The sequence below is a fragment of the Pleurodeles waltl genome, chromosome 9 (assembly GCF_031143425.1).
Source record: "Pleurodeles waltl isolate 20211129_DDA chromosome 9, aPleWal1.hap1.20221129, whole genome shotgun sequence".
In the NCBI taxonomy this organism is placed as follows: Eukaryota; Metazoa; Chordata; class Amphibia; order Caudata; family Salamandridae; genus Pleurodeles; species Pleurodeles waltl.
Window position 1 is genome coordinate 2,260,659 of NC_090448.1, and position 25,973 is coordinate 2,286,631.

Sequence of the window (25,973 nt, forward strand, 5' to 3'; positions counted from 1 at the left end):
TAATATTTAGCGCCAGCCAAAATGGAGTCTCCTCTAGTTTTGCTGGTACTTTACCCATAACTGAGTGTACAGTGGCCGGATTTATCCCCGGTACCACTGCATGTGGTTGTGCCGGAGCAGCACGCGCTGCGTCCGTATTTAATGTCTGCATCACAAACTGGACTAATCTACTATATATAGTCGCCAAATCTATATATAAACAACGAACTTCAGCCACCGCTTGTAGGAGGCTGGACTGGCTTGTAGTGAGTACCAAGAGGTACTTACACCTTGCACCAGGCCCAGGTATCCCTTATTAGTGTAGAGGGGTGTCTAGCAGCTTAAGCTGATAGAAAAGGTAGCTTAGCAGAGCAGCTTAGGCTGAACTAGGAGACGAGTGAAGCTCCTACAGTACTACTAGTGTCATATGCACAATATCATAAGAAAACACAATACACAGATATACTAAAAATAAAGGTACTTTATTTTTATGACAATATGCCAAAAGTATCTCAGTGAGTACCCTCAGTATGAGGATAGCAAATATACACAAGATATATGTACACAATACCAAAATATGCAGTAATAGCAATAGAAAACAGTGCAAACAATGTATAGTCATAATATAATGCAATGGGGGCACATAGGGATAGGGGCAACACAAACCATATACTCTAGAAGTGGAATGCGAACCACGAATAGACCCCAAACCTATGTGACCTTGTAGAGGGTCGCTGGGACTGTAAGAAAACAGTGAGGGTTAGAAAAATAGCCCACCCCAAGACCCTGAAAAGTGGTTGCAAATTGCACCTAAGTTCCCAAAGAGCACAGAAGTCGTGATAGGGGAATTCTGCAGGAAAGACCAACACCAGCAATGCAACAACAATGGATTTCCAGACGAGAGTACCTGTGGAACAAGGGGACTAAGTCCAAAAGTCACGATCAAGTCGGGAGTGGGCAGATGCCCAGGAAATGCCAGCTGTGGGTGCAAAGAAGCTGCCACCGGATGGTAGAAGCTATGGATTCTGCAAGAACGACAAGGGCTAGAAACTTCCCCTTTGGAGGATAGATGTCCCACGTCGTGAAGTGTTTTCCCACAGAAAGACCACAAACAAGCCTTGCTACCTGCAAGGGTCGCAGTTAGGGTTTTTGGATGCTGCTGTGGCCCAGGAGGGACCAGGATGTCACCAATTGCGTGAGGAGACAGAGGGGGCGTCCAGCAAGACAAGGAGCCCACTCAGAAGCAAGCAGCACCCGGAGAAGTGCCGGAACAGGCACTACGAAGTGGAGTGAATCAGTGCTCACCCGAAGTTGCACAAGAGAGTCCCACGACGCCGGAGGACAACTCAGGACGTTGTGCAATGCAGGTTAGAGTGCCGGGGACCCAGGCTTGGCTGTGCACAAAGGAAATCCTCGGGGAGTGCACAGGAGCCGGAGTAGCTGCAAAACACGCGGTTCCCAGCAATGCAGTCTAGCGTGGGGAGGCAAGGACTTACCTCCACCAAACATGGACTGAAGAGTCACTGGACTGTGGGAGTCACTTGGACAGAGTTGCTGAGTTCAAGGGACCTCGCTCGTCGTGCTGAGAGGAGACCCAGAGGACCGGTGATGCAGTTCTTTGGTGCCTGCGGTTGCAGGGGGAAGATTCCGTCGACCCACGGGAGATTTCTTCAGAGCTTCTAGTGCAGAGAGGATGCAGACTACCCCCACAGCATGCACCACCAGGAAAACAGTCGAGAAGGCGGCAGGATCAGCGTTACAAGGTCGCAGTAGTCGTCATTGCTACTTTGTTGCAGTTTTGCAGAATTCCAGCGCAGTCAGCAGTCGATTCCTTGGCAGAAGGTGAAGAGAGAGATGCAGAGGAACTCTGATGAGCTCTTGCATTCGTTATCTAAGGAATTCCCCAAAGCAGAGACCCTAAATAGCCAGAAAAGGGGGTTTGGCTACTTAGGAGGGAGGATAGGCTAGCAACACTTGAAGGAGCCTATCAGAAGGAGTCTCTGACGTCACCTGCTGGCACTGGCCACTCAGAGCAGTCCAGTGTGCCAGCAGCACCTCTGTTTCCAAGATGGCAGAGGTCTGGAGCACACTGGAGGAGCTCTGGGCACCTCCTAGGGGAGGTGCAGGTCAGGGGAGTGGTCACTCCCCTTTCCTTTGTCCAGTTTCGCGCCAGAGCAGGGCTGAGGGATCCCTGAACCGGTGCAGACTGGCTTATGCAGAGATGGGCACCATCTGTGCCCATCAAAGCATTTCCAGAGGCTGGGGGAGGCTACTCCTCCCCAGCCCTGACACCTTTTTCCAAAGGGAGAGGGTGTAACACCCTCTCTCTGAGGAAGTCCTTTGTTCTGCCATCCTGGGCCAAGCCTGGCTGGACCCCAGGAGGGCAGACACCTGTCTGAGGGGTTGGCAGCAGCAGCAGCTGCAGTGAAACCCCGGGAAAGGTAGTTTGGCAGTACCCAGGTCTGAGCTAAAGACTCGGGGGATCATGGAATTGTCTCCCCAATGCCATAATGGCATTGGGGTGACAATTCCATGATCCTAGACATGTTACATGGCCATGTTCGGAGTTACCATTGTGACGCTATACATATGTCGTGACATATGTATAGTGCACGCGTGTAATGGTGTCCCCGCACTCACAAAGTCCGGGGAATTTGCCCTGAACAATGTGGGAGCACCTTGGCTAGTGCCAGGGTGCCCACACACTAAGTACCTTAGCACACAACCTTTACCAGGTAAAGGTTAGACATATAGGTGACTTATAAGTTACTTAAGTGCAGTGGTAAATGGCTGTGAAAGAACGTGGACGTTATTTCACTCAGGCTGCACTGCCAGGCCTGTGTAAGAATTGTCAGCTCTCCCTATGGGTGGCACAAGAAATGCTGCAGCCCATAGGGATCTTCTGGAACCCCAATACCCTAGGTACCTCAGTACCATATACTAGGGAATTATAAGGGTGTTCCAGTATGCCAATGTAAATTGGTGAAATTGGTCACTAGCCTGTTAGTGACAATTTGGAAAGAAATGAGAGAGCATAACCACTGAGGTTCTGAATAGCAGAGCCTCAGTGAGACAGTTAGTCATAACACAGGTAACACATACAGGGCACACTTATGAGCACTGGGGCCCTGGCTGGCAGGGTCCCAGTGACACATACAACTAAAACAACATATATACAGTGAAATATGGGGGTAACATGCCAGGCAAGATGGTACTTTCCTACACCGCTAAGTTAGCAACCGCAGGATAAGGTGTATATGTGGCCAATAAAGGCCAGGTAGGACCATCATTACTCAGCGGACCTAACCTAACTTGTGCTACAGTGTGTGGGAGGGCGCCATCAAGCCAATTATTGCGTTCTTGATAAGATAAAGGTATCTCTAAATATGCATACACCCTGTACTGTCCAGGGATGTTCGCAATAGCGTATTCATGAAAAGTATTTGTACCCCCATCAACGGCTGGAAATACGACCCAAGAATAAAAAAGTTCTGTTCTATAGGCTGCATGGGCGTCCACCACAAAAGTGATTGGATCCCCCTGGTTCGTCAGACCATGTGCTATCAGATGTCCTGTGAGCGGTTGTCGCATATTAAGCGCGATGTTTACTGCTTGAGGATTCGCCATTATAAAAACAGCACTGGGTCAGAGAAGGCACACCAATATCGGGGTTTTCCTTTCAGAGTTCAAGCTTGAACAACCAACCAAAAAAAATAGGATGTACCTATATTGTGGTGGCGGAAATCCTCAGTGCCACGGACGTCTCCGTTAATGGAACCGAGGAGTCAAAATATATATGAGACCGAGAGAGTCAGCCAGACCCGAAAATTAGAGCCTGACCAATCGTTGGCGGCGCCATGTCGCGTGGGCTCTCATTATCCTAAATGAGACTACTGGATTTCAGGGTAGCAAGGTTGTTCCTGGTGTGGGAGACTGAGTCTTACCCACTTAGAAGGACCTTTGTTACCTTCAATCCGGTTTTGCTCCGGCTAACTAGCAGTGCCTCATCTCTCCCAAGGGGAAGGGATGATTAGGCAACCGAGCGCATGACATCTATAGAACTTCTCAGGGAAGTCGTGGTCACTCAGGTCCCAACCAGCTCTCTCATTTACAGCATGATCTCATATACAAATGACAAAAGCAGTTTAAGTTTTATAGATTGTTTTTAATAAAACAACTGTATTTTAGATATTAAGGCATGAGCCGCAATAACCAGAACCATACAACACAGTAGGATTGAAATAGTCACTATGAGAGTGAAAGATAAAAACAACGCTATCATGGTGTTAATAGATTCTATTCTCTCTCAATAGATTATATTTAGAGCACAGCATGTTAAGCTATTAGCTTGCCTTTCAGATTCCCTGGGAAGCCATCAACCCTCATATCTGAGCAAAGGCCTGCGATCTGGTTCAGCATCTGCAACGAGGCAGTCAGCGTCTAGTTGTGGTTCCCTGGTCGGAATCTCCCTCTTGCGTGTATTGGGACAAGGAAGTGTTTTTATAACTAACATGTCAGTGTGATCACAAAATGTCCCTACGCAAGAATGTATTCAAAGACTAAACTCCTACCACTTCTATCGGCAATGTACCAGACTGTATCCTTAACTGGAGCACAGAGTGAGCAAGAATGTGTTATTGAGAACTCCAGCGCAGAAATAGGCTAAACAGTATGATACTGGAAAATAAAACAAGACTGTAGAACTGGCTATTGAAAAATAACAGTACGAAGCTGAATAAAATGCATTTAGAGCAAAGGGCACGGGGCTCAATGCTGCAAGCAAGGAAATAAAAGTACACCCAGGGCTAAGTGCACAAAGGCCTAACGCCTGAAGCAAACCGCGTAAAGGATACCTATACCTAACCACACTACAGTAGGGTGCAGAGACGCATATAACAGCCTAGGGCTACTGATGAATATCATTGCCTGTACACAGCTGGTAGGGTGCAGAGACGCATATAACAGCCTAGGGCTACTGATGAACATCACTGCCTGTACACAGCTGGTAGGGCGCAGAGAGGCATATAACAGTCTAGGGTTACTGATGAATATCACTGCCTGTACACAGCTGGTGGGGTGCAGAGACACATATAACAGCCTAGGACCTACTGATGAATATCACTGCCTGTCCATAGCTGGTAGGGTGCAGAGACACATATAACAGTCTAGGGTTACTGATGAACATCACTGCCTGTACACAGCTGGTAGGGTGCAGAGACACATATAACAGCCTAGGACCTACTGATGAATATCACTGCCTGTCCATAGCTGGTAGGGTGAAGAGACACATATAACAGCCTAGGACCTTCTGATGAACATCACTGCTAGTACACAGCTGGTAGGGTGCAGAGATACATATAACAGCCTAGGGTTACTGATAAATATCACTGTCAGTCCACAGCTGGTAGGGTGTGGAGATACACATAACAGTCTAGGGCCCTATGATGAACATCACTGCCTGTACACAGCTGGTAGGGTGCAGAGACACATATAACAGCCTAGGACCTACTGATGAACATCACTGCCTGTACACAGCTGGTAGGGTGCAGAGACACATATACCAGCCTAGGGTTACTGATGACTATCACTGCCTGTACACAGCTGGTCGGGCGCAGAGACACATATAACAGCCTAGGGTTACTGATGACTATCACTGCCTGTACACAGCTGGTCGGGCGCAGAGACACATATAACAGCCTACGACCTACTGATGAACATCACCGCCAGTGCACAGCTGGTAGGGTGCAGATATACATATAACATCCGAGGGTTACTGATAAATATCATTGTCAGTCCACAGCTGGTAGGGTGCGAAGATACACATAACAGTCTAGGGGCCTCTGATGAACATCACTGCCTGTACACAGCTGGTAGGGCGCAGAGACACATATAACAGTATAGGGCTACTGATGAACATCACTGCGTGCACACAGCTGGTAGGGTGCAGACACGCATATAACAGCCTACGACCTACTGATGAAAAAAAAAATAACAGTCTAGGGCGTACTGATGAATACCACTGCCAGTACACAGTTGATAGAGTTAGAGACACATATAAAAGTCTAGGACCTGCTGATGAATATCACTGCCTGTCCACAGCTGGTAGGGTGCAGAGACACATTTAAAAGTCTAGGGCTACTGATGACTATCACTGCCAGTGCACAGCTGGTAGGGCGCAGAGACACATAAAAGAGCCTATGGCTACTGATGAACATCACTGCCTGTACACAGCTGGTAGGGTGCAGAGACACATATAAAAGTCTTGGGCTACTGATGACTATCACTGCCTGAACACAGCTGGTAGGGTGCGGAGATACACATAACAGTCTAGGGTTACTGATGAACATCACTGCCTGTCCACAGCTGGTAGGGTGCCGAGATACATATAACAGCCTAGGACCTACTGATGAATAACACTGCCTGTCCACAGCTGGTAGAGCGCAGAGAGGCATATAACAGTCTAAGGTTACTGATGAACATCACTGCGTGTACACAGCTGGTAGGGTGCAGAGACGCATATAACAGCCTAGGGCTAATGATGAATATCACTGCCTGTACATAGCTGGTAGGGTGCAAAAACAAATATAACAGCCTAGGGCTACTGATCAATCGATCAATCAATCAGTTTATTTATAAAGTGCGCTACTCACCCGTTAGGGTCTCAAGGCGCTGGGGGGGGGCTACTGGTCGAAAAGCCATGTTTTGAGGCGTTTCCTGAACGTCAGGAGGTCCTAGGGCTGGTGTAACTGGAGTGGTAGCGAGTTCCAAGTCTTGGTGGCGAAGGCGAGGTGTGAGAAGGATCTTCCTCCAGCAGTGGTGCGTCGGACACGGGGGATGGTGGCAAGGGCGAGAAAGCAGAGCGGAGATGGCGTGTGGGGGCGTGGAAGGTGAGTCTGTTGTTGAGATAGGCGGGTCATGTTTTATAGAGGGCTTTGTGAGCGTGGGTCAGGAGCTTGAAGGTGATCCTCTTTGGTATGGTTAGCCAGTGCAGGTCTTTGAGCTGGGGGAGATGTGATTGTGGCGAGGTACGTCAAGGATGAGGCGTGCGGCTGTATTCTGGATTCGCTGTTGCTTTTATTGCAGTTTGTCTGTTGTTCCAGCATAGAGGGCGTTGCCGTAGTCCAGTCTACCGCTGACCAGGGCGTGGGTGTAGGTCGTTCTGGCCTCGATGGGGATCCACTTGAAGATCTTACAGAGCATGCGGAGGGTGTTGTAGCAGGAAGAGGAGATTGCGTTGACCTGCTGAGTCATGCTGAGAGTGGGGTCCAAGATGAAGGCTAGGTTGTGAGCGTGGGTGGTGGGCGAGAGTGCGGTGCCTAGAGCCTTGGGCCACCAGGAGTCATTCCAAGCTGAAGGGTTGGGGCCGAAAATGAGGACCTCAGTTTTGTCGGTGTTGAGCTTGAGGCGGCTTGATTCCATCTAGTTGGAAATGGCGAGAAGTCCATTGTGGAGGTTGTTTTTAGCAGTAGTAGAGTCGTTCGTGTGGGAGAGGATCAGCTGGGTGTCATCTGCGTATGATATTATGTTAATGTGGTGTGTTTGTGCGATGTTGGCGAGAGGGGCCATGAATGAATATCACTGCCAGTACACAGCTGATAGGGTCAGAGACGCATACAACAGCCTTGGGCTACTGATACATATCATTGTCAGTCCACAGCTGGTAGGGTGCGAAGATACACATAACAGTTAGGGCCCTATGATGAACATCACTGCCTGTACACAGCTGGTAGGGTGCGAAGATACACATAACAGCCTAGGGCCCTATGATGACTATCACTGCCTGTACACAGCTGGAAGGGCGCAGAGACGCATATAACAGTCTAGGGTTACTGATGAACATTACTGCCTGTACACAGCTGGTAGGGCACAGAGACGCATATAACAGCCTTGGGCTACTGATAAATATCATTGTCAGTACACAGCTGATAGGGTCAGAGATGCATATAAAAGTCTAGGGCCTTCTGATGAATATCACTGCCTGTACACAGCTGGAAGGGCGCAGAGACGCATATAACAGCCTAGGGGCTACTGCTGGTCATTGATTGTAAAAAAGGCTGGCACATCATTGCGTAGAGTGTGCTCAAGGTTACATTATTGCAACAGTCATTAATTGTAAACGGTTGGCATAGCTATGCTTACACTGTGCCCAAGGTTACGTTCCTGCAACAGTCATTAATTGTAAAAGGCTCACACAACTATGTTCTCAAGTTTACGTTTCTGCAACAGTCCTTAATTGTAAAAGGTTGGCATAGCTATGCTTACGGTGTGCCCAAGGTTAGGTTCCTGCAACAATCATTAATTGTAAAAGGTTGGCACAGCTATGCTTACAGTGTGCCCAATGTTACGTTCCTCCAACAGTCATTAATTCTAAAATGTTGGCACAGGTATGCGTACAGGGTACCCAAGTTTACTTTCCTTCAACAGTCATTAATTGAAGAGGTTGGCATAGCTATACTTACAGTGTGCCCAAGGTTACATTCCCGCAACAGTCATTAATTGTAAAAGACTGGCATAGCTATGCTTGCGGTGTGCCCAGGGTTACATTCCTGCAACAGTCATTAAGTGTAAAAGGTTGGCATAGCTATGCTTACAGAGTGCCAAAGGTTACATTCCTGCAACAGTCATTATTTGGAAAAGGCTGGCATAGCTATGCTGACACTGTGCCCAATGTTACATTCCTCCAACAGTCATTAATTCAAAAATGTTGGCACAGGTATGCATACAGGGTACCAAAGTTTACTTTCCTGCACAGTCATTAATTGAAAAGGCTGGCATAGCTATGCTTACGGTGTGCCCAAAGTTACGTTTCTGCAACAGTCATTAATTGAAAAGGCTGGCATAGCTATGCTTACGGTGTGCCCAAAGTTACGTTTCTGCAACAGTCATTAATTGAAAAGGCTGGCATAGCTATGCTTACGGTGTGCCCAAAGTTACGTTTCTGCAACAGTCATTAATTGAAAAGGCTGGCATAGCTATGCTTACGGTGTGCCCAAGTTTAGGCTCCTGTAAAAATCATTAACTTTAAAAGGTTGGTATAGCTATGCTTACAGTGTGGCCATGGGTACATTCCTGCAACAGTCATTAATTTTAAAAGGCTGACATAGCTATGCTTGCAGTGTGCTAAAGGTTATGTTCCTGCAACAGTCATTAATTGTAAAAGGCTGACATATCTATGCGTACGGTGTGCCCAAGGTTAGGTTCCTGCAACAGTTTTTAATTGTAAAAGGTTGGAATAGCTATGCTTACGGTGTGTTCAAGGTCGTGTTCCTGTAACAGTTATTAATTGTAAAAGGTTGGCACAGCTATGCTTACGGTGTGCCCAAGGTTAGGTTCCTGCAACAATCATTAATTGTAAAAGGTTGGCACAGCTATGCTTACAGTGTGCCCAATGTTACGTTCCTCCAACAGTCATTAATTCTAAAATGTTGGCACAGGTATGCGTACAGGGTACCCAAGTTCACTTTCCTTCAACAGTCATTAATTGAAGAGGTTGGCATAGCTATACTTACAGTGTGCCCAAGGTTACATTCCCGCAACAGTCATTAATCGTCAAAGGCTGGCATAGCTATGCTTGCGGTGTACCCAGGGTTACATTCCTGCAACAGTCATTAATCGTAAAAGGCTGGCAGAGCTATGCTTGCGGTGAACCCAGGGTTACATTCCCGCAACAGTCATTAATCGTCAAAGACTGGCATAGCTATGCTTGCGGTTTACCCAGGGTTACATTCCCGCAACAGTCATTAATCGTAAAAGGCTGGCAGAGCTATGCTTGCGGTGAACCCAGGGTTACATTCCCGCAACAGTCATTAATCGTCAAAGACTGGCATAGCTATGCTTGCGGTTTACCCAGGGTTACATTCCCGCAACAGTCATTAATCGTCAAAGACTGGCATAGCTATGCTTGCGGTTTACCCAGGGTTACATTCCCGCAACAGTCATTAATCGTAAAAGGCTGGCACAGCTATGCTTGGGGTGTGCCTAAGGGTGGATTCCTGCAATAGTCATTAATTACCAAAGGCTACCATAGATTTTCTTACAGTGTAGTCGAGGTTAGGTCCCTGCTACAGGCAATAATTGTAAAAGGCTCGCACAGCTATGCTTACATTCCGCCCACGGTTAAGTTCCTGCAACAATCATTATTTTCCTGAAAACTACAGACGTTCCAATGAACAATTACTATTCCCATGTTTTCTGTGTATTTTTCCACCAGTATAAGCTGACAGGTACTTCTTGTACTAACTGTCCACAAACAACACTCTCTATGCTAGTCAGCCATATTGAGGTCAGGCAGATGGACAACTCCCAAAATGCCTTTTCAGTCAATTTCCAGACACTTCCTTAGAGATACAATGACAGGGTTGACCCTTGAAGTGCCATCACCGCTGCCCCTGAAGGCTCTGTAAAGGTGAATTTGTCCACACATGTTCTTCTCCCTCGATTCTCCTTTGGCAAACAATTGTAATTATTTTGTTGTCTTTATAAATTGTATTGTAAAGTTATAAAATACAGTACATGAGAAGAATAACAGTAAAGATTAATAAATTCGGTCTGAATGAACATCACGCAAAGCATCACAATTGATTGCAAAATACTAAAGATACTAAAATATAAGATAATTTGAAATGAATTAATTGGTAAAAATAGGAGCAGTAAAACTAGCAAAGGTTCGAAAAGTATTACTGATGAGGGAAATAGCATATTAGTAATGGGTATCCTTTAGCTTGGGAAGGGGTTCATGACTGTGCTCTGTAGATCCAGTCAACTTGTGCGGTGTGGCTGCTCCCAGAAAGTTATATCTACCCAAAGCACTTAGTGTAAAGAAGATGTCCTGCTCAGCGGGCCTGGTCATGGTCCTTCATCTAAGGAGGGAGCAGCAGGTGAGATGTAACGTCGTCCTTAGCATCATTCCAGTAGAGTCTGGATTGGCTGAAGCAAGCCGAGTTTGGAAACAGTCTCCTACAGACCTGAAGCATAGCAAGGATGCTGACAGAAGCTAGAACAAGGAGGAGAGTAGCAATGCACTCCCTCCCCAGCTGGAGCTATGGAGCACTTGAAGCGTCTGAGGGCTCACGTTCAGTGGGACAGTCTGAACAAGCGGCGAGGAGCTACAGACCCTAGAAGCCCTTCATTTCTGCCAATAGACAAGGAGAAACATTGAGGAGAAAGCTACATACCTCAATGAAACACTCCTAGCTCGGGACAGGTGGCACGCTGCCACCGTATCTGCCCGACATGAACCAGGGCAGGTGGTTTGGAAGCCACAGTGGCCGACCTGTCAGCGGAGGGGGCTCCATGCAGGAGCTTTGTGACAGCGAAGAAGCATCCAGGATGGAAACCCAGGTGGTAGCTTCAGAGGGTGGACTGAGGTCTGCTAACTTGCGGACAGCAGGGATGCTGTGACGTATCTTGAAAGATACCCAGAAGGTTGTGGAGGTAATCGAATATGTTTTATTGAAATTATTCGTATATGGAAGAGCTGCTGCTTGGAGGACCAACTGACCCTTCGCTTGACCCTAAACATTCAGCATTCTAGAAAGAACATGAAGAGAGGCAATGAGAGACCATCCTAAGTGACAGCCTCAAGAATGTCAAAGGCACCAACGGGACGGAGCGACCCAGACGTGCAGCACTGGAAGAGGGACCCTCCCTTCAGGTTGTGGTCCAGTAATTCCTTGGCTGGGTCATTCCAACCCCTCGTTCTCCTGTTCGGCTTCAGGTACATGAAGTCTCCCGGCTGCCCACCCAGAGCTGAAGGGAGCAGTGATAGCAATCTGGGAGATCCCAGAGGAGGAAGGCCATGACGGAAACTGCGGGGAAGTGTCAGGATGTCTTCACAGAGCAGAGTTAAGGCCCTCATTCCGACATTGGCCGGCGGCGGTCGCCGCCGGCCTGTCGGGGGCCGCCAGAATACCGTTCCGCGGTCGAAAGACCGCGGCGGTGATTCTGACTTTCCCGCTGGGCTGGCGGGCGGCCGCCTTCAGGCCGCCCGCCAGCCCAGCGGGAAAGAGGCTTCCACGATGAAGCCGGCTCGGAATCGAGCCGGCGGAGTGGAAGCTGTGCGACGGGTGCAGTTGCACCCGTCGCGTATTTCACTGTCTGCGAAGCAGACAGTGAAATACATTTAGGAGCCCTCTTACGGGGGCCCCTGCAGTGCCCATGCCAGTGGCATGGGCACTGCAGGGGCCCCCAGGGGCCCCGCGACCCCCCCTACCGCCATCCGGTTCCCGGAGGGCGGACCGCCGGGAACTGGATGGCGGTAGGGGGGGTCGGAATCCCCTCGGCGGCGCAGCAAGCTGCGCCGCCTTGGAGGATTCCAACAGGCAGCGGAAAACCGGCGGGAGACCGCCGGTTTTCCTGCACTGACCGCGGCCAAAGCGCCGCGGTCAGAATGCCCTGCGGGGCACCGCCGGGCTGTCGGCGGTGCTCCCGTCAACCGCAAGCCTGGCGGTCACAGACCGCCAGGCTCGTAATGAGGGCCTAAGGCCCTCATTCCAATTCTGGCGGGCGGCGGAGGCCGCCCGCCAGAATTCCCCCCTCTAAAATACCGCGCCGCGGTCAAAAGACCGCGGCGGGTATTCTGAGTTTTCCCCTGGGCTGGCGGGCGGCCGCCAAAAGGCCGCTCGCCAGCCCAGGGGAAAACGACCTTCCCACGAGGATGCCGGCTCGTAATCGAGCCGGCGGAGTGGGAAGGTGCGACGGGTGCAGTTGCACCCGTCGCGTATTTCACTGTCTGCCAAGCAGACAGTGAAATACTTTTAGGGGCCCTCTTAAGGGGGCCCCTGCAGTGCCCATGCCATTGGCATGGGCACTGCAGGGGCCCCCAGGGGCCCCACGACAATCCCTACCGCCATCCTGTTCCTGGCGGGCGAGCCGCCAGGAACAGGATGGCGGTAGGGATTGTCAGAATCCCCTCGGCGGCGCAGCGAGCTGCGCCGCCATGGAGGATTCTAAGGGGCAGTGGAAAACCGGCGGGAGACCGCCGGTTTTCCCTTTCTGACCGCGGCCAAAGCGCCGCGGTCAGAATGCCTCGCGGGGCACCGCCAGGCTGTCGGCGGTGCTCCCGCCTACAGCGGCCCTGGCGGTGTTACACCGCCAGGGTCGTAATGAGGGCCTAAGTGTCCTAATGTTCCCCCCATACCCACCTGGAAAAGAAAAACTACAGCAGGTGATGAAGGACTTTCCGGCAGCATCCTCGTGGCGCCCATCCAGGTGGGACGTGCATGTCCGCATCCAGGTGGAAACTGTTGAGGCATCTCCGACTGTGGTGGGCACCAAGGTCTACGTGGCTAATCCACGCTGGCGGCAGAGCCCAGAGACGACTCCCTACAGATCTCACTTGCTGGACTCAAGACGTCCCCTACATTCCATCTGAGGGCGATAGACATTGCCCGGAATCATGGATGTTTTCTTTCTCTCAGGGGTGCACCATACGGATTCTCCTCTTCCTCTAGTTTTCTTCCCCTTTCTAAGTCTGGTTTGAGGAGGGCTTCTCAGTCGGCCTTGAGGTGGTATTTCTCTCAATGAGACTTGTATCGTGATTACTCCTCAGCTTCAATGGAGGTGAAGGGCTCAGTTCTGAATGTACTCAATGAATGTGCTGTACCTCCCACTAAACACCCCTGAAACCGAAGTGACACATACTTCTAAACTTAGTGCCCGTACGAAACATGTGGCAGGATACTGGACACACGTGACATTCCCTTGGATATTTTGCTTGACAATTTCTCCAGTCCATTCAGCCTTTTCCCGCGCCTATCTGACTACAATATCTGATTGACGTGGGCGGCAGATGAGTCCTGTAACATTTTACACAGCACAGCATTTTGTTAGCTCCACCAGGGCAGTGACCACCAGACACGTCCACAGATCCCAGCCAGCAGGTCCCAGAGCTGCCCCAACCGCTAGCATCCGCTCCTCTCATGTACCCCACATTTCCAACACTGCCTATGTCCCTCGCAGTCTGTAAAGGGGGGCTTCAGATCCATATGCACACACTAACATCAATAGTGTTGGGAGGATGAATCTGTAAGATCGAAACAAGTTTGATACAACTGTAATATGATTTCACCACCGAGAGGAGGTTTGCCGTAAAGTGCTCCTTGTGAATGCGCTCACCGGCTCATTTCAGGGTACCCCAACAGCAGAACCTCCAAAGCACTGCTTGGCCTCCTGGAACAGCAATCTAGCCACCTCCCCTGATGGAGTTTACAACCTGAGACATAAGCCAAGGGAGTGACTTACCAAGTGAGATCAGAGCCTGGTGAATTTCCTTCATCACCTTCCTGCACAGTTCCTTCTGCCACTCCTGCAGAAGCTTCCACTCATCCTCAGAGAAACAGGCAGATGGGTCGTGGAAGGTAGCCGGCGCCTGCGCGAAAAGGTTGGACATATTCAAAATGGTGTCTTTTTATACAGGTCGTACACCATTGGTATATACATCAACTTGCACACAATTAACCACAATTTGTTTTACATTTTTTTTTTAAAGGAAAATATAAGGCCACAAGATGTATAATGCAGACAGTATCTACCATTCAGACTCCTATGACGTTAAGAAAACATATGTTACAGGGCGAGAGGCTGCAACACGGAGACCGTGGGTCAGGGGCAGAGACACACACTGCGAGAGAGAGCAACACAGAGACTGTGGGTCAGGGGCACAGACGCACACAGTGAGAAAGCAACACAGAGACTGTGGGTCAGGGGCACAGATGCACACAGAGAGAAAGCAACACAGAGACTGTGGGTCAGGCACAGAGATGCATACAGCGAGAAAGCAACACAGAGACTGTGGGTTAGGGGTAGAGATGCAGACAGTGAGAGAGAGCAACACAGAGACTGTGGGTCAGGGGCAGAGACGCGCACAGCAAGAGAGAGCAACACGGAGACTGTGGGTCAGGGGCACAGATGCACACAGCGAGAAAGCAACACAGAGACTGTGGGTCAGGCACAGAGATGCATACAGCGAGAAAGCAACACAGAGACTCTGGGTTAGGGGTAGAGATGCAGACAGTGAGAGAGAGCAACACGGAGACTGTGGGTCAGGGGCAGAGACGCGCACGGCAAGAGAGAGCAACACGGAGACTGTGGGTCAGAGACGCATACAGCGAGAGAGCGCAACACGGAGACTGTGAGTCAAGGGCAGAGATGCATAGAATGAGAGAGAGCAACACAGAGACTGTGTTTCAGGAGCAGAGATGCACACGGCGAGAGAGAGCAACACAGAGACTGTGGGTCAGGCGCAGAGACGCACATGTGAGAGAGAGCAACACGGAGACTGTGGGTCAGGGGCAGAGAAGCTTAGAGTGAGGGAGAGCAACACGAGACTGTAGGTCAGGTGCAGAGATGCACAGAGTGAGAGCAACACAGAGACTGTGGGTCAGGCGCAGAGACGCACATGTGAGAGAGAGCAACACGGAGACTGTGGGTCAGGGGCAGAGAAGCTTAGAGTGAGGGAGAGCAACACGAGACTGTAGGTCAGGTGCAGAGATGCACAGAGTGAGAGCAACACAGAGACTGTGGGTCAGGAGCAGAGATGCATGCGGCGAGAAGCAGCAACACAGAGACTGTGGGTCAGGGGCAGAGACGCACGCGGTGAGAGAGAGCAACAGGGAGACTGTGGGTCAAGGGCAGAGACGCACACGGTGAGAGAAAGCAACACAGAGACTGTAGGTTAGGGGCAGAGATGTGCACGGTGAGAGAAAGCAACACAGAGACTGTGGGTAAGGGGCAGAGATGCACACGGCAAGAGAGAGCAACACAGAGACTGTGGGTCAGGGGCAGAGATGTACACAGCGAGAGAGAGCAACACGGAGACTGTGGGTCAGTGGCAGAGACGCACACGGCGAGAGAGAACAACACGGAGACTGTGGGTCAGGGGCAGAGACTCACGCGGCGAGTGAGAGCAACACAGAGACTGTGGGTCAGGGGCAGAGATGCACATGCCAAGAGAGAGCAACACGGAGACTGTGGGTCAGGGGCAGAGATGCACACGGCGAGAGAGAACAACACGGAGACTGTGGGTCAGGGGCAGAGACTCACGCGGCGAGTGAGAGCAACACAGAGACTGTGGTTCAGGGACAGAGATGCACACGGCGAGAGAGAACAACACAGAGACTGTGGGTCAGTGGCAGAGACGCACTCGGCGAGTGAGAGCAACACAAAGACTGTGGGTCAGGGGCAGAGACGCACACAGTGAGAGAGAGCAACACAGAGACTCTGGGTCAAGTGCAGAGACGCACACGGCAAGAGAGAGCAACACAGAGACTGTGAGTCAGGGGCAAAGACGCGCATGGTGAGAGAGAGCAACACGGAGATTGTGGGTCAGGGGCAGAGATGCACACCGCGAGAGAGAGCAATACGAGACTGTGGGTCATGGCGCACATGGCAAGAGAGAGCAACACAGAGACTGTGAGTCAGGGGCAAAAACGCGCATGGTGAGAGAGAGCAACACGGAGACTGTGGATCAGGGTCAGAGACGCACACGGTGAGGGAGAGCAACATGGAGACTGTGGGTCAGGGGCAGAAACGTACACGGCGAGAGAGAACAACACGGAGACTGTGGGTCAGGGGCAGAGACGCACGCGGCGAGTGAGAGCAACACAGAGACTGTGGGTCAGAAACAGAGATGCACACGGCGAGAGAGAACAACACAGAGACTGTGGGTCAGGGGCAGAGACGCACGCGGCGAGTGAGAGCAACACAAAGACTGTGGGTCAGGGGCAGAGACGCACACAGTGAGAGAGAGCTACACGGAGACTGTGGGTCAGGTGCAGAGATGAAACGGCAAGGGAGAGCAACACAGAGACTGTGAGTCAGGGGCAAAGACGTGCATGGTGAGAGAGAGCAACACGGAGACTGTGGGTCAGGGGCAAAGACGTGCATGGTGAGAGAGAGCAACACAGAGACTGTGAGTCAGGGGCAAAGACGTGCATGGTGAGAGAGAGCAACACGGAGACTGTGGGTCAGGGACAGAGATGCATACGGCGAGAGAGAGCAATACGAGACTGTGGGTCATGGGCAGAGACGCACACAGCGAGAGAGCAACACAATGTGGATCAGGGTCAGAGACGCACACGGCGAGGGTGAGCAACATGGAGACTGTGTGTCAGGGGCTGGGACGTACATAGCAAGAGAGAATAACACGGAGACTGTGGGCCAGGGGCAGAGACGCACACGGCGAGAAACAGCAACAAAGAAACTGAGTGAGGAGCACACTGTGAGACAAAGCAACATGAGATGGGTTGGCAGAGAAGCCCATGAGGAAGACAACTGAAAAACACATGCAGTTTTGTAGAGTCCTTAACTGAAAAGAAAAAGTAGCACCAAAGAAAACAAGCACTGTAGGGACACAGTAATGCGTTCATGCTCCAGGAAAAGGACAATCTCACAACAATGGGGCCAGCCAGGGGCCAGAATGCACCACCAACGTTCCAAAACTTTCAGACAGGGCAATGACTTCATATCACAGGTTAATCCTGAATGGGTGAGCTTCCTTGAAGCCCTTATAACTATTCCAGATTTTGGTTGCCATAATGTTGATACTTGAATGGCAGAAGAATGACCTGGCATGATCACGTTGACAGTTTTGGTAAAGTATGAGCCCCTGGGTAACCGCATTGCAGATCCACTGCAAGGAATTAAGAATCAATGTTCCAGTGAATACTGATATATATTTACGGAAAGGTGTATTTGCAGCGCAATGAGCTAGTCACAAAGGGTGGAATATTTTCAGTTTGGCGTTATTAATTGTGCATTGTTTGTTTGACAAGAAGCCCCACTCGCTCAAGGGAGCGCCACATTTTCAAATAGCAAATGTACAAAAATTACATTTATTGAAACCCTCCAGGGTGTGCTTGAGTCAGAATTGAGTAGGTTCCCTCACTCGTGGGAGTAAACTAGGACTGTCATCACCTTCACTCGCTTGAAAGGAATGTCCTGTTCCATAGGAACCAATGAACACAGAGTGGGTCATGTCTCAGAATATGACAATTACCAAAGGGACAGTCTCTGAATGATATCCTGTAATGAGATGACAGCCTTCTGCTGGTTTCTCCTTCGTTTGACGGATCAGTGAAGCTCTTTAACATTAAAAACTCCCTGCTTGGCTGTCTTTGTATTGTTCTTGTTATAACCCCTATTCAAAAACCAGTGCTACACATAATCTATCATTCTATTTATTCCAGTTTCTACAGTAGCTATGTCATATTAGTACTATTTCAACATGGTGCTGGATGAACCCGAGATGCTGAATAGCCAGTGGCTGCGTGTAATCCAGCATTACAGGCAGCAGTCTGGTTTCGGAAGGTTCTGCTCTGCACTGACTCTTTCTGTAAAAACTCCCACGTGCAGATGTTATGGTGTAATTCATTTTATGTTTAGTGAAGGAGGCATTGTTCTTAGGATATGCATGAATAGCTGAATGATAGTTATTGAAAACAAGTACAAATGGCACATAGGAATCTTCACAGCTGGACAGTGGGCAGAGGCGGCCGGTGACCACTGAAAGCGGTGTGGCAGAATTCTTCGCTTCAATACCAGTGAGCAAGACTGACTCACTCACTTGGAGGATTGGGAGGGTTGGCTCACAATCACTTGCACTCAGTCGTAATCTCTCACACATTCTCACTTAGTCTCATTCACTTTCTCTCATTCGCACATGCAGTCACTTTTGCTTACTCTGACTCAGTCTCATGTAGTCTCACTAATTCTCACTCTGGCCCTCTCAGTCTCACTCATTCTCAGTTGCTCTCAATCATTGCCACTTCTTCTCACTTCTTGTCTTCACTCAATCTCACTCAGTTTCATTTTCTCACTCTGACTCACTAATTCCCACTCGGTCACAATAACTTTCCCTGAGTCTTGCCATTACTCACTCGTTCTCCCTGATTCATTCAGTCCCACTCATTCTCATTGACTCAATCTTACTGTGACTCACTCATAATTAATCAGGCTCACTCATTCTCACTCTTTTTGACTCATTTAATCTCACGCTGACTCAGTCTCTGACACACATTCACAGTCAGCCTCAGCCATTCTCACGCATTCTGACAGATTCTCTCTCTTATACTCATTTTGATTCACTCAATATCACTCTGACTCACTAATGCTCACTCATTCACACTTGTTCTGACTCAATCGCACTCTGACTCAATCATTCTCACTCAGTGTGACTCAGTCAGTCTCACTCATTCTCACTCATTCTCTGACTCACTAAGACTCACTCAGGCTTGATTCACTCAGTCTCACACACAGTAATACTCAGTGAAACTAGCAGTCATTCTCCCTCCCACATTCTCAATTATACTCACTCTGCTTATCACTCATTGTCACTCACTTTGACTCACTCCTTCCCCAACACTCACACGTACACACATAGACACACAGACATGCACCCACATACACACACTCTCTCATGGACACACACTCTCATACACGCATACACAGAATTTAAAAACATTTATTACTTTACCTTGCTGCCTGTGCAAGCCCCTTTTGGACAACTGCTGCATCTTTCAGCTAGAAATTAAAACCCCAAACCTTTGTAGTTGCTGTAGGAGGCTGGCTTTCTATATATTGTACGAAAAGACATGCACTGTATGAAAGTTCAAGCAACCCCACTTTGGTATCCAGAGGTACAAAGCAGACCACTTAATGCTCTATGTTTGAGGTAGTGTGGTCGAACAGTTCGACTTATCTTGGAGATGTGCTAAGCACTTGTACTCACAATATCAATAAATGTGGACGCACACTCAAAAGAATAACTCGAGTCCAGTTTACAAAAATAATTCAGATTTTTATAAAAGTTTTAAGACCAAGATAATCAAAATTGGGTAAATGCTTTTGTTATGATTTTTCAAAGTTTAGTAAAAAATAGTCTTTTGTGCATAATTACGCACCATAGGAACCAATGGGAGAAAACATTAAAAACGCATTTAAAATCAGGTAATGGTCTGTAAGTGTCACCTTCTGTTTTTAAGCCAGGTGATCGAGATGTCCTGTGGGCCTGTCAGAGAAGTTCAGGCAGTTCCCGGTTTGAGCAGGAGCAGCAGCTGACCGTCTTGGAGCTGGTGCAGAACAGAGAAGGGGACTACTTGAAAGCACACTGCACAAGAAGACTTTAAGGTAGGTCCCGTGGGTCCCCATGGAGTGTAGAGGTTGCAAGAAGTTAGGGACTGCTAGAGCACAGCTGGTTTTCCGATGCGGGGGCCAGGAAGGCCGGGTGCAGTACAGACAGGTCAGCCAATCGTCGTGCATCAAGGAGTTTTTTGAGCCAGGTGCAGGTCACTTTGAGTGTGGATTGCCGGTCAGCAGGACCACTGTGGAGGGGTGGTTCTTGGGTGTCCTGAAGTCCCTCAACTGGAGCTTGCTTCTGGTCCAAGGAGTTACCGGAGTGGACTTTTCTTTTGGGTGATCGTTGTTGGGGGTCCAGTACCCCATGCTATTGCACTTCTCCGCCACTGGAGGTCGCAGTACCACAATATTTGGCACACTGGCAGGGTTTGTCCTCCCTGTCTGTTGGGTAGAATTCGGTCTGCCTGCTGTGTCCAGTTCGTTGGTCAGCAGCCAGTCAGTAAATTGAACTCCACTGGTTTCTTGCCTGCAGAGTGCATGGAGTGATGCCTTCACTCAGAGAGGTTCTTGGTGATTTTCAGAAGGCTGGAGGTCCTCTGGGGATTTTTAGAGTCCATCTGATGTCCAGTCGACCCCTCATCAGTGACTGTCGAGTTCTGGGTGTATCAGGCAGGGTTTGGTGCCTTTTCCTTCTTGCAGCGGGACTTCTGTTCTCGAAGCCGCGGGTCTTCTTTGTCGCTGGTCTTCTTGTGTCCGTCGCATCTGATCTGCAGGTCTAGGGATGCCCACTAAATACTGCATTTAGTGGACGTTAAGGGGAGAACCTGGTAGTGGCCAATGGGCCACCTACCTTAGGGTGGTTTCACCCACCATGTGATCACTTCCTGTGGGAAGAGGTCACATCCCTAACCCTGATTGGCTAGTTTCCTGTCAACCAAGATGGAGGAAAATGAAATGAGTACTCACCTCGTCTGCCACACCTGGGTGGTGGTGCAGGCTGGGGGTGGTCACTCTTTCTACTCTAAGTTTTCCAGCCAGTTTCCCCGCTCAAAGTGGGGGAAAAACCATTGGACAGCCATCTGCGGCTAGTAGCAGATTCAGAGGTTTAGATTTAAAAGGCAGTAAAGCCATTGAAGCTGACCTCTGGGCCGGGGTGCCTGTCTGGGGTAGGAGGTGTAACACCTCCATTCAGGAAAGGCTTAAGGGGTTATTACAACTTTGGAGGAGGTGTTAATCCGTCCCAAAAGTGACGGTAAAGTGACGGATATACCACCAGCCGTATTACGAGTCCATTTTATCCTATGGAACTCGTAATACGGCTGGTGGTATATCCGTCACATTTGGGACGGATTAACACCTACTCCAAAGTTGTATAACCCCCTTTGTGTTCTGGCTCCTAAGAGCAGAGGCTCTCACTATAGGAGTCCAAATTTGTGTCTGGTGGTGGCAGGCTGGTAAAAACCAGTCAGCAACCATGCCAGGGCTGTTCAGTTTTGCAGTGGGGCACCTCTAAGGTGCGCTCTGGGAACATGTTATAGTAAATCCAACACTGGCATCAGTGTGGGTATCAGGAATAAGGCTGTGTGCGGTCCAGGTCCTGCCTGAAACTCCGTTGCGCGGATTTGCGGCGCTTTATGCGCACCACTTGTTAACCCCTCTTGTTCCAAAAGTGGCCATCAATGTCGCCTGCCTTGTGGCAAAGCTCATAGAGCTGCAGGTTCAGGAAACTGGTGGACAAGATGCACTTATCAGTGCTATTCCATGAAGGGACTAGAATTCCCATTGTTTTTAGAGGCAGCAGCCATCTTGAGGTGTGGCAGGCCTATAAAGCCCAGCCACACCCACGCTCGTTGCTCACTATTTTGAAGACTTCGATGCAGTCAGACCTCTTGGGGGTTCCTCTGAAGAAGAGCGGAGTTCCTGCATGGCAGATGGACGCAATCGGAGTATCCTTGTTTCCATGGTGAATTCAGATACGAGTAGGTCGTACTCGTAGCGGTAAGGGAGTTGTAACTTCTAAAAGGTAACGCGCCCCTAAGCACAACGAGCAAAGCATTCTCAGTTTTCAGAGTGAAGCAGCCTTGGCGCGACGATTAAAGTGCTTCGGAGAACAGAAGTAAAGCACCCCTTAGCACAACGAGCAAAACGCTTCAGTCCACATGAGTAAAGCGCTCTTGGCACAGCAATCAAAGCGCTTCAGTCCGCATGAGTAAAGTGCTCTTGGCACAGCAATCAAAGCACTTCAGTCCGCATGAGTAAAGCGCCATTGGCATGGCAATCTAATCGCTTCAGTCCGCATTAGTAAAGCGCCCTTGGCATGGCAATCAAAGCACTTCAGTCCGCATGAGTAAAGCACCCTGGGCACGGCAATCAAAGGGCTTCAGTCTGCATGAGTAAAGTGCCCTTGGCACGGCAATGAAAGCACTTCAGTCCGCATGAGTAAAGCGACCTTGGCACGGCAATCAAAGCGCTTCAGTCCACTTGAGGAAAGCGCCCTTGGCACGGCAATCAAAGTGCTTCAGTCCACTTGAGGAAAGCGCCCTTGGCACGGCAATCAAAGCGCTTCAGTCCACTTGAGGAAAGCACCCTTGGCACGGCAATCAAAGCGCTTCAGTCCACATGAGTAAAGTGCTCATGGCGTGGTAATCAAAGCGCTTCAGTCCACATGAGTAAAAGTCTTTGGCACAACGTTCAAAGTGATTCAGGCCACATGAGTAAGGCACCCCTTAGCATAACGAGCGTATTGCTTCAGAAGAAACAAGTGAAAGCGCTATCTGGCATAAAGAACAAAGCGCTTCAAGTTCAATGAGTAAAACTTTCCGGCCTATAGTTGTGAATGTGAAAGCATTTTGTAGGTAAGCTAATTATAGATTTCATTGTTTTTTGGAAAGGATGATATGTGAAAGGCATATTTGATTCTTTGAGAATTTCTAGGCTGTGATCAAAGGTTTATGTTGTGAATGCATAGTTGTTACAGATTTGATATTCAGAGTATGATCATAGTACAAAGCTCTTGCCATCCCTTGGTTCTGAGGTTGTAGTTTGTTCTTGTTTCATGATTCAAAGAAGGGGCTTTGCCCTAATTTCAAAAGGGGTCTCAATCTGATATCACGGAGACGCCTTTGGTCAAGAGTCTATTGATGAGTTATATTGCTATTGCAAGAGTATATGCATATTTGTTCTAACCTTCTCTTTTCATATCTCTCTCCCTCCAGTTCCCTACCCTAATTCCCTTCCCCCAGCCTGGTTTCATCATAACTGGGCTATAATAGCTTTCTGAGTTGGTGACGCCGGGAGGTGGGCCTTTTGGTCAGCAATGTGCAGATCCAGAGGAAAGGACAGTGTGACAGTGGGTTTAGTATTCTGAGTAGTTTGATACCAAACAACCAGGTATTCAGAGATGCCATCATGTAGCTGGGGAACTCATAATGACTAGTGTCCAACACATGTATCTGCCATGGCTTCCCTGTACACTTACCACGTCTTAAGGTTTTGTAAAGACACAGTAGCGGAATATTTGCTCATGCAAACACATGCCTTCACATGCATTATAGTGCACCCTGCCTTAGGCTGTAAGGCCTGCCAGAGCGGTTACTTGTCTATAGTGCATGCAGTATTAGTAGACAGGACACTCTTGGTGAGTGTCATGTTGAGTTTGCAACTTTTAAATACACCTTGTCATGCATTTGACATTGGCAGTCTGCATGAGGTTGGTGTGGGGCTTCTCTTAGTTGCACAATTTGAGCTGCAGCTCTTAGGGAACCTCTTCAGTACCCATGCCCTGGGTACCAGGGGTAGCATTTACTAGGGATTTACAAGGGTGACAGAAGTGCCAATACATTGTATAGTTTGGGGAAAGAGATCTGGCCCTGGGAACCTGTTTAGCAGGGGCCCAGGTCAGTTGCAGTTTGAAACCACATCATTTTCCAGGCAAAAAGTGGGGGCTTCCATGTCAAAAGACGCCCTTTCTCACTGTTGCAGATTTTAGGTTTTACTCTACACTCATTCACCGCACACCTTACCAACTCTGTGATGAGTTAGGAGAGGCTGACTGACGCATAGCCATGGGTCCTGAAGGCATTGAGCCTGCAGTGCCCATGGCTACATTTAGCTGTGAGACTTTACCATGCCACAGATTGGGAAGTACAGGGAAGTGCCAGGGGTCTGATGCCAGGGCTGAGGGTTTCAATAGCTCTGGGTAATCTCTGATGATTAGTGGAGGTGTCTTCGTGCGAATGCACCAGACATTCTCATTAGCTGACTCGCTCTGCTGCTAGACAACATTTTCTTTATAATACCAAGAGTGAATAAATGATTATTATTCACTCGTGGTATAACAAGGGGGCTGAAGCCCTAACGAGAAAACCGCCACTGACAGTGAAGTATGATAATAGGAGAAATGAGACACAGGAAGAGTGAGACAACACTTGAAACAAAACACAGCAGTCTGTTTAGGCATAAATTATTTACAGGACACCCGTGTTTACTGAAGGGGGGAGGGGCATGGATAATAGGCCAGTGTGAGAAAGTAGCCTCTTTCCAGCCTTGTTACCCCCACTTTTGGCCTGTTTGTGAGTGTATGTCAGGGTGTTTTCACTGTCTCACTGGTATCCTGCTAGCCAGGGCCCAGTGCTCATAGTGAAAACCCTATGTTTTCAGTATGTTTGTTATGTGTCACTGGGACCCTGCTAGTCAGGACCCCAGTGCTCATAAGTTTGTGGCCTATATGTATGTGTTCCCTGTGTAGTGCCTAACTGTCTCACTGAGGCTCTGCTAACCAGAACCTCAGTGGTTATGCTCTCTCATTTCTTTCAAATTGTCACTAACAGGCTAGTGACCAATTTTACCAATTTACATTGGCTTACTGGAACACCCTTATAATTCCCTAGTATATGGTACTGAGGTACCCAGGGTATTGGGGTTCCAGGAGATCCCTATGGGCTGCAGCATTCCTTTTGCCACCCATAGGGAGCTCTGACAATTCTTACACAGGCCTGCCACTGCAGCCTGAGTGAAATAACGTCCACGTTATTTCACAGCCATTTTACACTGCACTTAAGTAACTTATAAGTCACCTATATGTCTAACCTTTACCTGGTAAAGGTTGGGTGCTAAGTTACTTAGTGTGAGGGCACCCTGGCACTAGCCAAGGTGTCCCCACATTGTTCAGGGCCAATTCCCCGGACTTTGTGAGTGCGGGGACACCATTACACGCGTGCACTACATATAGGTCACTACCTATATGTAGCTTCACAATGGTAACTCCGAATATGGCCATGTAATATGTCTATGATCATGGAATTGCCCCCTCTATACCATCCTGGCATAGTTGGCACAATCCCATGATCCCAGTGGTCTGTAGCACAGACCCTGGTACTGCCAAACTGCCTTTCCCGGGGTTTCACTGCAGCTGCTGCTGCTGCCAACCCCTCAGACAGGCATCTGCCCTCCTGGGGTCCAGCCAGGCCTGGCCCAGGATGGCAGAACAAAGGACTTCCTCTGAGAGAGGGTGTGACACCCTCTCCCTTTGGAAAATGGGGTGAAGGCAGGGGAGGAGTAGCCTCCCCCAGCCTCTGGAAATGCTTTCTTGGGCACAGATGTGCCCAATTCTGCATAAGCCAGTCTACACCGGTTCAGGGGACCCCTTAGCCCTGCTCTGGCGCGAAACTGGACAAAGGAAAGGGGAGTGAGCACTCCCCTGACCTGTACCTCCCCTGGGAGGTGCCCGGAGCTCCTCCAGTGTGCTCCAGACCTCTGCCATCTTGGAAATAGAGGTGCTGCTGGCACACTGGACTGCTCTGAGTGGCCAGTGCCACCAGGTGACGTCAGAGACTCCTTGTGATAGGCTCCTTCAGGTGTTGCTAGCCTATCCTCTCTCCTAGGTAGCCAATCCCTCTTTCTGGCTATTTAGGGTCTCTGTC

At 49.3% G+C, this 25,973-nt stretch overlaps 1 protein-coding gene across 3 annotated transcripts in view; it reads right to left on the reverse strand.

Moving 5' to 3' along the window:
* LOC138258811 (zinc finger protein 436-like) overlaps positions 1–25,973 on the reverse strand; it is a 205,872-nt gene that overhangs the window by 51,120 nt on the left and 128,779 nt on the right. For all 3 annotated transcript variants that reach the window (XM_069206056.1, XM_069206055.1, XM_069206057.1), the window contains exon 2: positions 14,221–14,347. In XM_069206056.1, the coding sequence (XP_069062157.1) occupies positions 14,221–14,347 (127 nt within the window). The remainder of the gene's footprint in view (positions 1–14,220; positions 14,348–25,973) is intronic.